General features: G+C 47.3%; 1 protein-coding gene across 2 annotated transcripts in view; it reads left to right on the top strand.

Moving 5' to 3' along the window:
- Nucleotides 1–11523: 11523 nt before the first annotated feature.
- EPB41L5 (erythrocyte membrane protein band 4.1 like 5) overlaps nt 11524–14033 on the top strand; it is a 134708-nt gene continuing 132198 nt past the window's right edge. For both annotated transcript variants that reach the window (XM_065880299.1, XM_065880298.1), the window contains exon 1: nt 11524–11703. In XM_065880299.1, the coding sequence (XP_065736371.1) occupies nt 11524–11703 (180 nt within the window). The remainder of the gene's footprint in view (nt 11704–14033) is intronic.

Below are 14033 nucleotides of genomic sequence, written 5' to 3'. Positions count from 1 at the left end.
AAGTGAATTCATGGCAGGGTAGTCACCACTGGTCTTTCTACTATGTGGTCTCCTGATAGCTTGGCAGGTCCTGGAATCACACAACAGTCACAGGTGCGGGGCAGTCATGTAAGGGCCACGAACGACTCTGAGGCCCCACCCCAGACTTAACCTTGCAACAAGATCCCCAGGTGACTCACGCGCACTTAACATCTGGGCGCTGAGCCGTGGCTCCTCCCCTCTTCTTAAGTCTCTCAGTCCCTTGTGGTTTCACTGTTGGGCAAACCCAATGGGAGAATGTTTTCACTTCTGCCTCTCTGTTACTCAATGGCAGGAACTTGCCTGGAGCCATCCAGGGTTTCCTGAAATTTTTTTTTCCTAGCAGAATGAAGAACGTGCGTCCGCCACCAGATCAGCAGGGCTTTGTTCCAGACAATTCTGAACAAAATGATACATGAAATATGGATTCATGGAACATGAATGCTTAGGTCTATTGTCCTGAATCTCCAGAAGTAGGGAAAAGCCTGGCTTTGTGCTCTGGAGAAGGGAGTGACTTGTCTCCAGTTTATCTTGCGTCTCCCTTCTCTGCACACCTCTACCCCAGCCCTCCCCCATTCTTTTAAGGTGTCCTTCAATTAGTCTATGTGGTTAATACTTCAGTGTGAATTAGTTTAAGCTCTTACACGTGCCAGGAATACTTGCATGGAGAGAAAGGGTGAACTTTCATACATGAGATTCTGGCTCAGGAAAGATTTAGCTGGGTAAAGGGAGCCATCCAAGAGTGTACAACCAGGCCCAGGCCACCGCCCTGTTCCAGGAGCCCCCATCTCCCACTGTCAGCGCAGGTATCTTTGTTCCTTGGTCTATAACTTTTATATTTTATGTAGTGTTGTGTGCTTCCAAAAACATTTTCAGGTAACTTATTTTATGTAAGTTTCATAACTACCCTCTTAGGAAGGTGGTATCATCCTCATTTTACAGACTTAAAGTTATTTTGGATTTTTTAGCTTCTGAACTGAAGTCTAGACTGCAGTATGCTAATAAAACTCTGTCTTAGTGGTGCTTCCTGATTTTTTTTTTTTTTAATTTATCTTACTTGTGTGCATTCTTGACTAGTCAGTGCTCTCCTGATCCAGTGTCTGGAAAACAAGTTATTCCTGATTCCCGCTCTCTCAAGGGTCTTTTCTTTTTTTTTAAAAATTTTTTTCTTTTTTCTTTTTGTGTGTGTGTGTGTGTGTGTGTGTGGCTTAAAATAACAACAAGTATTTATTATTGCTCACAGTTTCTGTGGGACAGGAGATAGGTGGTTCTGACTCAGCCACAGTTGCATATTGGTGGGGACTTTGTCATATGAAGGCTTAAAGGGCTTGGAGGATCCAGTGCAACATGACTCACCTACACAACTGGCAAGTGGGTGCTGGCTGTTGGTGGGAGGCCTCAGGTCCTCTCCATCCAGGTGGCTACACAGGGCTCCTTGAGTGTCTTCGTGACACGGTGGCTGCTGTCCCCCACAGTGAGCAATCTGAGAGGGCAAGGCAGAAGGGCACTGTCATTTATGATGGAAGTCACACACCATCACTTCTGCAATGTTCTACTAATCAGCAAGGGTCTTCTCAGTGGAAGCTTGTGGAAGGCAGGGCCCCTTCAGCCTCCAGGAGGACTGACTCTCATACTCGAATTCTCTCTGCTTCACTCCACTCAGAATGCCTCAGCATGAATGCCCCACCCGTGTGGACCAGTTCAGACAAGCTGGCTGAGAAAGTAAGGAGCTTGGAAATCAAGGGGAGAGGGTTTTGCAGACTTGGGACCAATGTCCTCAGTTATTTAAAGGGCTGTGGTGTGGGGACTTCCCTGGTGGCACAGTGGTTAAGAATCCGCCTGCCAGTGTAGGGGACACGGGTCTGAGACCTGGTCAGGGAAGATCCCACATGCCATGGAGCAACTAAGCCCGTGCGCCACAACTACTGAGCCTGTGCTCTACAGCCCATAAGCCACAACTACTGAGCCTGCGTGCCACAACTACTGAGCCTGCATGCCACAACTACTGAGCCCGCACACCTAGAGCCCGTGCTCCGCAACGAAGATTAGCCCCCGCTTGCCGCAACTAGAGAAAGCCCGCGTACAGCAACCAAGACCCAACACAGCCAAAAAAATTTTTTTAATTAATTAATTAATTAAAAATAAAGGGCTTTGGTGTGAAAGAGGGGCCATGTTTTTTCTTGTGGGCAAAAGTGGATTTACCGTGAAGATAATCAGCTTTAAGCTTTAGAGCTCCTGACTTGTATGGGCCTCTTCCAAGACCCTGTATCTCACTCTACTTTCAATCTTTAAATCTGTCTTATTTCACTTAAGCCTCCCCTCCCCCCACCAATTGTATTAAATGATTTTCAGAACTAATAAAGCCTGGATCTACCCCTTTCTGTGACTCCAGAGAGAGCAAACCAGGACCTAAAATAGGAGTGGAAATCTAGGGTGAGGATGTTAGTTCAATAGAGGAAAATCTTTCCATGGCCAGGACTGTTCCACCAAAAGTGGGTTATTCTAGTAGGCACTTTCGATACCTTACCCACAGCCATTCTTCCTAACAACACCCCCTGTTTCCTGCTAATACAACTTGGATCTGCTCAAGAAGTTAAGGGTGAGCCCTTAATCTCAGAGGGAGCAGGCCCTTCCCCAAACCCCAAGTGTGAATTATAATTGGTCTAAACCAGTTATGGTATTCTCGCTCCCTGTGGCCAGTGTGGGCAGGTAATCCCATTCTCATCAATGAGACTGGGCGTGGTGGGACTTCCTTCCCTGAATTAAAGACAAGGCTTCGCTGGGAATTCCCTGGCGGTCCAGTGGTTAAGACTCGGTACTTTCACTGCCGTGGCATGGGTTTGATCCCTGGTCAGGGAACTAAGATGCCGCAAGCCTCGCAGCACAGCCAAAAAAAAAAAAAAAGCTTCGGGAAGAGAAGATCTTTTCCCCTTTCCCTTTCATTTCTGAAACTCAGATAGGGGAGCTGATGATACTGCAGCCCTCTTGTGGCCAGTAGGCTAGAAGCATAAAAACCAGAGTCAACATACTAAGGATGACAGAACAGAAAGAGTAACAGTTTAGGATCCTATTGGACTGTTGAGTTGAACCAATCTCTAGATTACTTATGTAAGAAAAATAGTCTACTTATTTTTTAAGCTACAGTTAATTGTATTCTCTATTTCTTGCAGCCAAGTGCATTATAACAATTCAGCTGTGTCCAAGGAGAGAGCCTTCTGTCTCTGGTGGAAGGCAGAGGGCTAATTCACCACAAAACAAGAATGTTGCAGAGGGTGTCTATGCCTGGGGGAGAGGATTGGGGGAGAGGATGAATTGTTAGGAGGAATAATCTTTCATGATTAGAGCACAAACAACCTCCTATGGCTTAGGCCCTTAGCTTGCATCCTCCAAGACTTCATATTTCCTTCAGCCTATAACCATATTTCTCAACCTATTTCTCTCACCCCACCCCACCCTTGACCGAGGTAGAAAAAAGGATGGAGCAGAGGACTGTTCCTCTAAACGGGTGTGCTAGGCAACAATTTAGGACAGTGAAGCTGGTTTATAAGCATTGAGAGAAAATGCTTCCATTGTTGGTCAGTAAACAGGAAAAGTACAATACAGCTCTCAGCCCTGATAGACTGGGTGCGTGGCACTCAAGACCAGACAGTTCTCAAACAGGGTAACCTAACCCCAGGGAGACATGAAGGGTTTCCACGGGGTACATGGCCCAGAGAGTTGGTTTTTTGTTTTTGTTTTTTTAACTCTTTACTATGGAAAAAATTCAAACCTGTACATAAAATGGACAGAATAGTTTAATGTACTTATCACCCACCTTCACCCTGTGGCCCTTTATTGTTCCATCTATACATAAGCCACACTCCCCTACCCCTGTGTCAGCATCATTGTCATCACTGCTTTTTTTTAAATTGGAGTATAGTTGATTTACAGTGTTGTGTTAATTTCTGCTGTACAGCAAAGTGACTTAGTTATATAGATATATTCTTTTTCATATTCTTTTCCATTATGGTTTATCACAGGATGTTGAATATAGTTCCCTGTGCTCTGCAGTAGGACCTTGTTGTTTATCCGTTCTGTATATAATAGTTTGCCTCTACTAATCCCAAATTCCCAGTCCAAGCTTCCCCCTCCCCCCTCCCCCTAGGCAACCACAAGTCTGTGAGTCTGTTTCTGCTTCGTAGATAAGTTCGTTTGTGTCATATTTTAGATTCCACATATAAGTGATATCATATGGTATCTGTCTCTGTCTGACTTACTTCACGTAGTATGAGAATCTCTAGTTGCATCCATGTTGCTGCAAATGGCGTGATTTCATTCTTTTTTATGGCCGAGTCATTGCTTTTTTATGGAGCTAAAGTTCAGAGATGAGCACGCGCAGTTCCTCTCACCCCTGTACATCCGTGCTGCTCCTCCCACGAGAAAGTGATGAAAGTGTCTATAATTAAGATTGTAGTGATGGTTGCACGACTTTGTAAATACGCAAAAATCGTTGAAGTGTACACTTTAAATGGGGGAATCACATCTCAATAAAGCTATTTTTAAAAAGTAGAGAAAGAAAACTTCTCTAATACTATTAAAAGAAAAAAAATAGAGGTGGAATCTTGTTTCCGTCCCTTTTGAAAGGGGTCTGGCCTTCTGACTCGCTTTAATCAGTAACCCGCAACAAGAAGTGACAGCGTATGACTTCTGGGCGTTGCCCTTACAGGCCTTAGAAGCTTCAGTTCTCACTCTTTGAGGGGCTCCAGCCACTTCAACTGCTCTACTCCAGACGCCCAAGAGAACTCAGCTGCTGCTGCTAAGAGCTACCCCAGCTGAGATGCCACACGGACGAGTGAAGGCCTTTGGGCAACCCCAGCTCCTCTGGCACCGCAGCCCCCAGCTGTGTCTCCCCAGACGATGGAGAGGGCTTGGGGTGGTGCGGGTTCAAAGGGGCAGCGCCAAACGCTAGGAAGGGCCCTTCTGCTTTCAGCCAGCAGGTCCTCCACTGAAGCCCTCGGAGCTTTGCCCAGGGCCCCGAAGCCCCTTCAGCTCGGCCCTGTCCTCTCTGACTTGTCGTCTCGGTCCCCCACGGCCCTTCCCTCTGCCCCCGCCCCCAGGCACCTCGCTCTATCGAGCAGGCCGGGCCCAGCAGGGGCGCGCCTTCACCTCCTTCAGGCCCTTCACTCCAAGGAGACAGACCTTCCTCCTTCCCTACGGGTCTGTGTAAGACCACCAGTCCTCACTCTGTCCCTGTCCCCCTTCTAGCTTTCTCTTTGTCATTTAGCAGGGCCTAACCCTAGTGCCCAACTCTAACCTCGAATACTAATAGGTGGTACTGAATCTTACTAACTGATGTCACTTACTTTCTGTCTCTCCTGTCAGCTCGGAAGGCGCATGAGGTCTCTTCGTGTGTCCTGTTTATCCGTCGTATCTCCGCTGCCCAGTACACACCCTGGCCCATCACGGGCACTGAACTGAATTCTCTGTAAGGAGAAAGATGCAACGTTCTCCGTTAAATAGAAATCTCCTATTTCCCGTCCGCTGCCTTACCGTTCTTCATGCATCTGTTCACCGTCTCTGTCCCCACTAGAATACAGCCGGGCAGTAAATATTTGCCACGTGAATTAACTTGTTGAAGGACTCCCGGGTACCGGGCTCCGGCAGAGCCGCTTTAAACCAGCCGCCGGAGCTCCGGCCGGGTCGGCATCGCCGCTTTAACCCGAGCATCTCCCCGCCCCGCAACTTCCGGGGCGGTGTCGTTGCCCATTTAAGAGCGGCGTTCCCCGCCCTCGGGGCGGAGCTTAGGGGCTCTAAGGGGCGGGCCGGCGGCCGGGGTCTGCGGGGATTAGTGCGGTGGGCGCGCCTCTGGCCGCCATTTCTCGGCGTCTCCCCGGGGCCGCCCCCTGGCGCTTCGCGTGGGTCTCTCTACCCTCTCGTGGCTGCGGGTGGTCGCCGCCAGGTAAGCGCGCCGCCCACCCGGCTCCTCACGCCCTTCTCGCCGGCGCCGGGGCTGCGGCCTCGCCCGGGACCCTCGGGCCGCCCGGCGCGAGGGGCGGGCGGGAGGCGGCCGAGGGGCCGGGCGCGGAGGGAGGGAGGCCGGGCCGGGCCGGGCCGGGTGTCCACCTGCGGGTGGACGTGGCCGCTCGGGGACGCACCGCGGGCCGGTCGCGACCGCGCTGGGCTGAGGCGCTCCTGGGGCGGACCGGCAGGTGTGCCGGGGTGGGGGTGGGGGTGGGGAAGGGGGCTCCGGGGACCCCCGCCCCCCACCTCGCGGCCGGCCCGGACGCCGGGCTCCGGGGGGGGTCGGCTTCGGTGGTACCTGCCCTTACGGTTCTGCCGTCAGGGGAACCACACCCGAGTCTTTTAGACCGTTTGGCAGCGTTTTAAGTGGATATTACGTGTTTTTTCCAGAATTGGGGGACGGCTTCCCGTCGCTCCGTTGCTGTCCTACTGACACAGTGGATGGTTTCACAGGCGCTGGTTGGCAGGGTTTTCTCGTTCTTTAGAAAACGACCTGTTTGCTCCGTCTGCTGAAGGCCTTCCTTGCAGACGCTCTCTGTGCTGGGATCACTGGGAGGGAGGGTGTCAGTCCCCTGGTGGTGGTGAGTAAGCCTGGCCCTGGTCAACTAGGGTTTGTGCTGGGCCAGAAAGCCGGTGCGGGAGCCGGCGCGTAGGGAAGCGTCCCGGGAGCGCTCCTTACCGGCTGCAAGCGGGCGCTCTTTCCTTGGTGGGGAGCAGTTGCCGACCTTGGACTGTGGCCATCGCTCACGTAGCAGAGTGTACACGAATCACGGCAGGCTTTTGAGTTTTAGGTGTGTATTAAAAAAACCCAAAACTTCAGTTAGGTGGTAAGCGGACAACTTGAGTTTGCATGTTTCCGGTTGTAAAGGAAGCCCGCGTTAGTTCACAGCTGAGAAGTTAGACGTGATGGATTCAAAACTACTGTGTAAGAAATAGGCAAAACCCTACCACCGCGAAATCCCGTTGTATTATTTCGGACAAGCTCTTTACACAGCGCCTGATGCGCGTATTGCCGTGCTGGCTGGGCCGCCGTGGGGAGCGAGTCGGACTGGGTCCCTGTCCTTGTGTGTGGCTTAGTGGGGGAAACACCTAGTAAAATGGACAGACGGCGTGGCATTTAATTGCAGGTCCCTCGAGTGTTATAAAGAGCGGACTAGGGCTGCTGCAAGGAGACCCAACTCAGGCGGCACGGGATGCTGTTCTGAGGAAGAGACACTTCCAAGCAGCCGTCTGAAGGTGGCTGTGCGAAGTAGGAGAGGGTCGGGGAGCTGGCGTGGAGAGGGTACCCAGAAAGCCGGAACAGCTGGGGGAAAGGCTGCACTTGCTGGCTCTCGGGCTGAGTGGAAGCCTGACCCGAGCGGGGTGAGCGCGGGGGTAGGCGCCCGAGGGTCCCGGCGGCGGGGAGCGAGGCCGGTAACGCTGGGTCCTTCACAGGGGTTGGCGTGGTGGCCGCTCAGAATCCGCTGTTGCGGCTCGAAGGAGGGGGCTGGGGAGGGTGGACGTGGGAGAACGGGTCGGCAATACATTTATTAAACTTCGGACGTGTTCGTATGTTGGTATTATGCAAGAACTGAGAACCTCCACGGGACCCTCTCCAGAGATAACCTTGCTTAAGTGTACATGTCCTTCTCGTGCTTTTGTGTGTGGACAAGGTGTAAGAATATGTATATGTGTGCACCCCACCCCAGTGTGGAGTAAACTGTGCTCCTTTTTCTGATTTCATTTTTCACTTGTAGATTTTGTCAGTGTCTTTGTCAACTGTACTTTAAAAACAACTGTCATATGCCATTGTATGAACCATCATTTAACTACTTGCATGTTGATAGAGGTATTTAAAACTGTCTTAATCATGCCCTGAAAATTCTTGTTTCTGTAACTTGGAGCACATATGGGACATTCCTTTAGGCTGTGCTGCTAGACATAGGACTGCTGGGTGAAAGGGTGTGCCCATGAACACTTCTCCTGTGCTGACTCCTTCCTCCAGGGGGTGTGGTGTGAGAGTGGTGGTTGTTCACGTACCCTTTGCAGCACTGGGTATCTAGGGTCTTTTAAATGATAGACAGTATCCTAGGTTTTTAATTTGGATTTGCTTGGTTACTGGTGAGGTTGAACATCTTTGTGATGAATAATTTTTTTTTTTTTCCTTGCGGTACGCGGGCCTCTCACTGTTGCGGCCTCTCCCGTTGCGGAGCACAGGCTCCGGACGCGCAGGCTCAGCGGCCATGGCTCACGGGCCCAGCCGCTCCGCGGCATGTGGGATCTTCCCGGACCGGGGCACGAACCCGTGTCCCCTGCCTCGGCAGGCGGACTCTCAACCACTGCGCCACCAGGGAAGCCCTGTAATTAATATTTTTATTGCGTGTCATCTTTGAGACCTTGTTTCTTCATATCTTGTCTTTTCTTTCTGTTCTGGGTTGTTTATCTTCACAATTTGTGATAGTTCTTTATTAAACTGCCTATTAATCCTTCAAGAATTTTTTTGCGGAATTTCACCCTAATATTTGTTGTTTTCTAGTACTCATTTCTTTTACTTCTTTAGTCCATCTAAAATTTGTTTTCATGTAAGTGCTTTCATATTCTTTTATAAAAGAACCTGTTATTTGTGGCATGGAGTTTCATAGTTCAAAGTACAGAGTTATTAAAATTATAAATAAGAAGGAAGTTGTGTTTTTCCTTAGCAGGTTAATTCTGCTTGTATGGTGAGTCTATTTTTTTTAATTAATTAATTTTTGGCTACGTTGGGTCTTTGTTGCTGCGCGCAGGCTTTCTCTGGTTGCGGTGAGCGGGGCTACTCCTCCTTGTGGTGCGCGGGCTTCTCATTGTGGTGGCTTCTTTTGTTGTGGAGCACGGGCTCGAGGCGCGCGGGCTTCAGTAGTTGTGGCACATGGGCTCAGTAGTTGTGGCTCGTGGGCTCTAGAGAGCAGGCTCAGTAGTTGTGGCACACGGGCTTAGTTGCTCCCCAGGGCTCAAACCCGTGTCCCCTGAGTTGGCAGGCGGATTCTTAACCACTGCGCCACCAGGGAAGTCCAGTGAGTCTATTTTTGAGGTGTAGGGTGTGGTGAAAGAAAACTTGTTTTATAATTCATGTACTTCCTAGGAACCATAAAGTTGTATTTCCTTTGAATTTTTTTTTCCTTAGAGAAAACTTTTTTGTTATGGAAAAATTCAGCGTATACAGAAGTAGTCAGAAGAATATAATTAGCCTTCATGTACCCATCAGCCTCAACAGTTGTTGGCCAGTTAGTTATCTGGCCAATTTGTGTCCTCTCTCTTCCCACTTAACTGCCTTCCTTGTATTATTTTGAGGCAAATACTAGACATCACATCATTCTTCTATAAATTTTTCAGGATGTATTCTTAAAAGATAAAGACTTTCTTTTTAAAACGTATCTTTAAAACCACTGTTTTATCCAAAAGAAAGTTGGCAGTACTTCCTTGATTATCATAAACAATCCAGTTAGTGTTCAGATGTGTGTGTGTATAGTTGTGTCCTTAGGAAGTTCCGATGACAGCTGTCATGGTTTTGCCAGTTTATCTGATTACATAGGAGTATGTGTACTTGTAAAATGAGGCTGTAATTCTCAATTGATAGCTACTGAATTTTTAAAAAATATGTTATTTATTTTAACACTTCAGCTTTTATTTTTATCATGTTTACAAATGCATCTATCTAGTTTACAGCATCAGCTGGTTATGCTAGACTTCTTATAAATTACATGTATAATAACAAATGCGTGACTTGAGAAAATATTTTAGTTTGAAATAATTTTAGATTTATGCTGAAGTTACACTAGTACAGAGTTCCCATATACTTTTCACCTAGCTTCCCTCAATGATAACATCTGACAACCTAAAAGAATTTTTAGTTGAATTAGGATCTAAAAGTAGGCCCACACATGGTGATTTTTTGATGTTTCAAGTCTCTTTGAATCTGCAATTTCCTTTGCCACTCTTTTTTTTTTAACCCCTTTGCAATTTATTTCTTGAATATGCTGAATTAAGTTTTAAGAAACAAATTCATCGTGTGTGATTTATGTTTGTATCTTCATTCAGCATCTTTTTAGCTGTGATCTTTGATAATTTCTTTCTTATCTGTATAATGTGAGTTTTGCATGAATAAGTCCTATGATGTAGTAGAAAGACCGAGATTTGGAGTCAGAAAATCAGAGTTTGAGCCCCTGTCTTCAGTATTTACTGAATAATGGACTTGGTCAGTGGTTTAATTTCTGTGACCCTTAGTTTGCTTATCAAAATAAGACAGTATTATTTGGGGAGTTTTTCTGAGTACCCAGTAAGATTATTTACTGAACGTTTGTTGTACCTGATGATGAAATGTGCTGGGTGGCTACCTGTTCAAAGTAGGAATTGTGTCCTCAAGGAGCTTACAGTAGGGACCTCCCTGGTGGTCCAGTGAATAAGGCCCCACGCTCCCAACGCAGGGGGCTTGGGTTTGATCCCTGGTTGGGGAACTGGATCCCCGTGTGCATGCTGCAGCTAAGACCCAGCACAGCTAAGTAAATAAATAAATAATAAAAATAAATAAATGAATAAGTAAATTTTTAAAAAATTTTTAAAAAAGGAGCTTACAATAAAGGAGATGGACATGTAAATGAATAATTAAAATCTGATTATTGAGGCAGAAAAACATTTTCAAGGTTCAGTGAAAGTGTGATGATGGGAGTGACTGACTCTTTAGATGTCAGAATATTCCTCAGGGGAGGGTTAGGGGGAGTTAAGTTAACAGGAGTTAGGAGGGGTTCTCTGACATAGGGCGTTAGAAGTCTGCGGTGACAAGTGCGACCTTTGACAGGCCGCTGAAATGAGACTGGCCAGCAAGGTGCAAAGGGAGCAATGCCCGAAAAGAAACCTGGGGAGAAGGAGACTGGGGCCACACGTTACGTATGAGGGCTTTGTAAACTGAAAAGCTATCTGAAATTTTATAGTAATTTATAAATTACTGTTAAATTCATAGAAATTTCATAGTAAAAATACAAAAATAATCATCTATTTCAAATATAATTCAAATATAAGTTTTTATCAAATATTTTATTACAGATTTTAAATTGCTACTTAATAATAGCTAATCTGGTCAGAGAAGAAATGGAACTTCTTAGGATGGTTGTTATTATCAAAGGGCACCTTAGTGTATGGCATCGTCTCCTAATGTTTGTAGGGGTATTTGGCTGTTGTACATATAAATTACTGGCCCAGAAGACCTGTTGAACTTCATAAATGTTTGCCCTTCTCTTACCAGATTAGCTCCTTACAAAAAAGTCCAGAAAGTTTAGAAGTGCTGTGAGCCGTAGCCCTATTTTAGGTTAAGGTCTTTAAGAACTCAACTGAAGTAGCCAGTATTAATAATAGTTTTTTCAAATTTACTTGACCAGATGCTCTTTTAATAACGCATCTCCTAGTGTCCACAGAACTTTACTAAATTACACCGTTTGTCTGACAGCCAATTGCGGGAGACCCCTGACATCTTTTCCTGTCTTTTGCAGTGACAAAATGCTGAGCTTCTTCCGCAGAACGCTCGGCCGCCGGTCGATGCGCAGACAGGCCGAGAGGGACCGGCTCCGCGAGGCCCAGCGTGCAGCCACGCACATCCCTGCTGCCGGGGACGCGAGGGCCGTCATCACCTGCCGAGTGTCCCTCCTGGACGGGACCGACGTCAGTGTGGACTTGCCGGTACAGTTTGCTGACTTGCACGTTCGTGCTGAGGTCATATGCTTCTCTGGAGCTGCGGGGAGGGGCGGGGGATCAGGTCACTTGGGCAGGTGGGATCCACACCTGCCGCACAGGTGCATGGATCAGGTGGCCTTCGATAGCTGGAGCGCTGGGACTTCTCTGGAATTAGTGGCATTTAACTGGAACTTTCAGATGTTAGGGCAGTTGCTGGTGTGAGTCGTCTGTGTGTGTGTTTGTGTGTTCTCCGTGGCGGCAGTATGCCGTGTACTTCCCGGGGCTTTCTCACAATCCTTGTTGAGCAGTTATTAAAGCAGTGAGAATCTTTGGGGACGATAATGATACTTACGTGGATACTGTAAGACGTTTAGTTCTCTGTATTTTTTTGTAGTTTTCAAAACACTCCACTTTCCTCAAAACAAATACTTCTTGCCCACTTCGGTGTGCTTGTAGACGTTTTAATGGAATGAAGTGAGGAAAAGGACTTTGTTCATACCCCTCAGCTCTGGCTGCCCATCTCTTTGTTCCCAAAGTAGTTTGCAGGGTAGGTTTTCCATACACTGTAATCTTTATTTCAAGATTGGATGTTGTAATTATATTCACATTTTGGGGAGATTTTTTTTGCAGTTATGAATAATCACAACTCACAGTGTGAAACAATCCAATATATCTGAAAGGAGTTAACTTATTCCTTGCAGGTCTCTTTTTTGGAGGGGAGGGAAGGTAGCTCTATGGGGGCTGTGGAGCTTCTTTCTGAGCTGTTTGCTGATACCAAATCTCTTTCTCATGTCTTTGCCCTGTATTAAAAGGTTTACGTGACTAAGCTGTAAAATGTGCAATTTGAGGTGTCATTGAATGTTCCACAGTGTCTTCCCTCCCTACAGACTCTGTTTAGTGCACACTCATTCACCCAAAATGCAATTAAAGAACCCATAGCGCGAAGCGATAGCCTGGGTGCTGCAGTGGTGCATGGTCGGACGAGCCGTGGACGGCCTTAGACTCGCAGAGAGATGAAGGGACTGGGTAGTTCGTTTAAACGAATATTCTGATTAACTGAATAGTTTAAAATGCACTAGGTATGTACATTTTACGTTTTTAAAATAATGGAATATGATAAAATGAAGACACAGGATATCTTGAAGTGTTTTGAAGTCATCTTTTTGAGTATTTATTATATTTGTACATTAGACTGGGCATATTCAGGGTTTTTGATTTTGAAAGACTTTAATGCATTTAAATTTTCTTCCTGTAAGGGCTTCTTGAGGGTTTGATGTTTCAATATGTGCTCCTTTGTGAGGGTAGTTTTCATATTCATTTATTTGATAAGTATCTCAAGAGTTCTGTGTACTGTTCCACTGAAATATGCTTAGGTATGTGGTGAAAAGCTTGAGATTGCTGTGTAGGAGAGTAGAAGGAAGTTTCTTATTACCTAATGTTGGAAGTATGAAGTCTCGAGGGTGTTGATGGAGAAGCTGACACCAGGAAAGTAGAATAAATGGCTAGTGACTGGTTTAGAATGCTTCCCCTTGCTTGGTGTGCTCAGTGAGGGCATGTGTGATACTCCATCAGGCCAGAAACGTTAGCCCGCCTTGCACGCACACGGCTACAGTGGAAAAGCCAGGAGTTTTACATTTGTCTCTGTGCAGCCAGAGCAGTCGCCTTTTCAGCTCCGCAGGGGAAATCCTCAAGTTAATAAGCTAACTCTGGATGCTTGCGTGGATATAAAATGGGCATTGCCCTCCCAGCTAAACTGCCTTACTAAAGAAAATGGCCAGAAGAATAGTAATTTCTGGGAAGAAAAGTTTTTCTCTCTTTCTTTAATTTTTTAATACAAACGTATTTATTTATCTTTGGCTGCATTGGGTCTTTGTTGCCGCACATGGGCTTTCTCTAGTTGCAGCAAGCGAGGGCTACTACTCTTTGTTGCAGTGCACGGGCTTCTCATTGTGGTGGCTTCTCTTGTTGCAGAGCACGGGCTCTAGGCACATGGGCTTAGTAGTTGTGGCTCACGGGCTCTAAAGCACAGGCTCAGTAGTTGTGGTGCACGGCCTTAGTTGCTCCGCGGCATGTGGGATCTTCCCGGACCAGGGCTCGAACCCGTGTCCGCTGCACTGGCAGGCAGATTCTTAACCACCGCGCCACCAGGGAAGTACAGGTTTTCCCTTTTTTTTTGCGGTACGAGGGCCTCTCACTGTTGTGGCCTATCCTGTTGCAGAGCACAGGCTCCGGACGCACAGGCTCAGCGGCTGTGGCTCACGGGCCCCGCCGCTCTGCGGCATCTGGGATCTTCCTGGACCGGGGCATGAACCCGTGTCCCCTGCATCGGCAGGTGG

The sequence above is a fragment of the Phocoena phocoena genome, chromosome 7, assembly GCF_963924675.1.
Source record: "Phocoena phocoena chromosome 7, mPhoPho1.1, whole genome shotgun sequence".
Lineage (NCBI taxonomy): Eukaryota > Metazoa > Chordata > Mammalia > Artiodactyla > Phocoenidae > Phocoena > Phocoena phocoena.
This window is presented reverse-complemented; position numbering and strand designations above follow the sequence as displayed.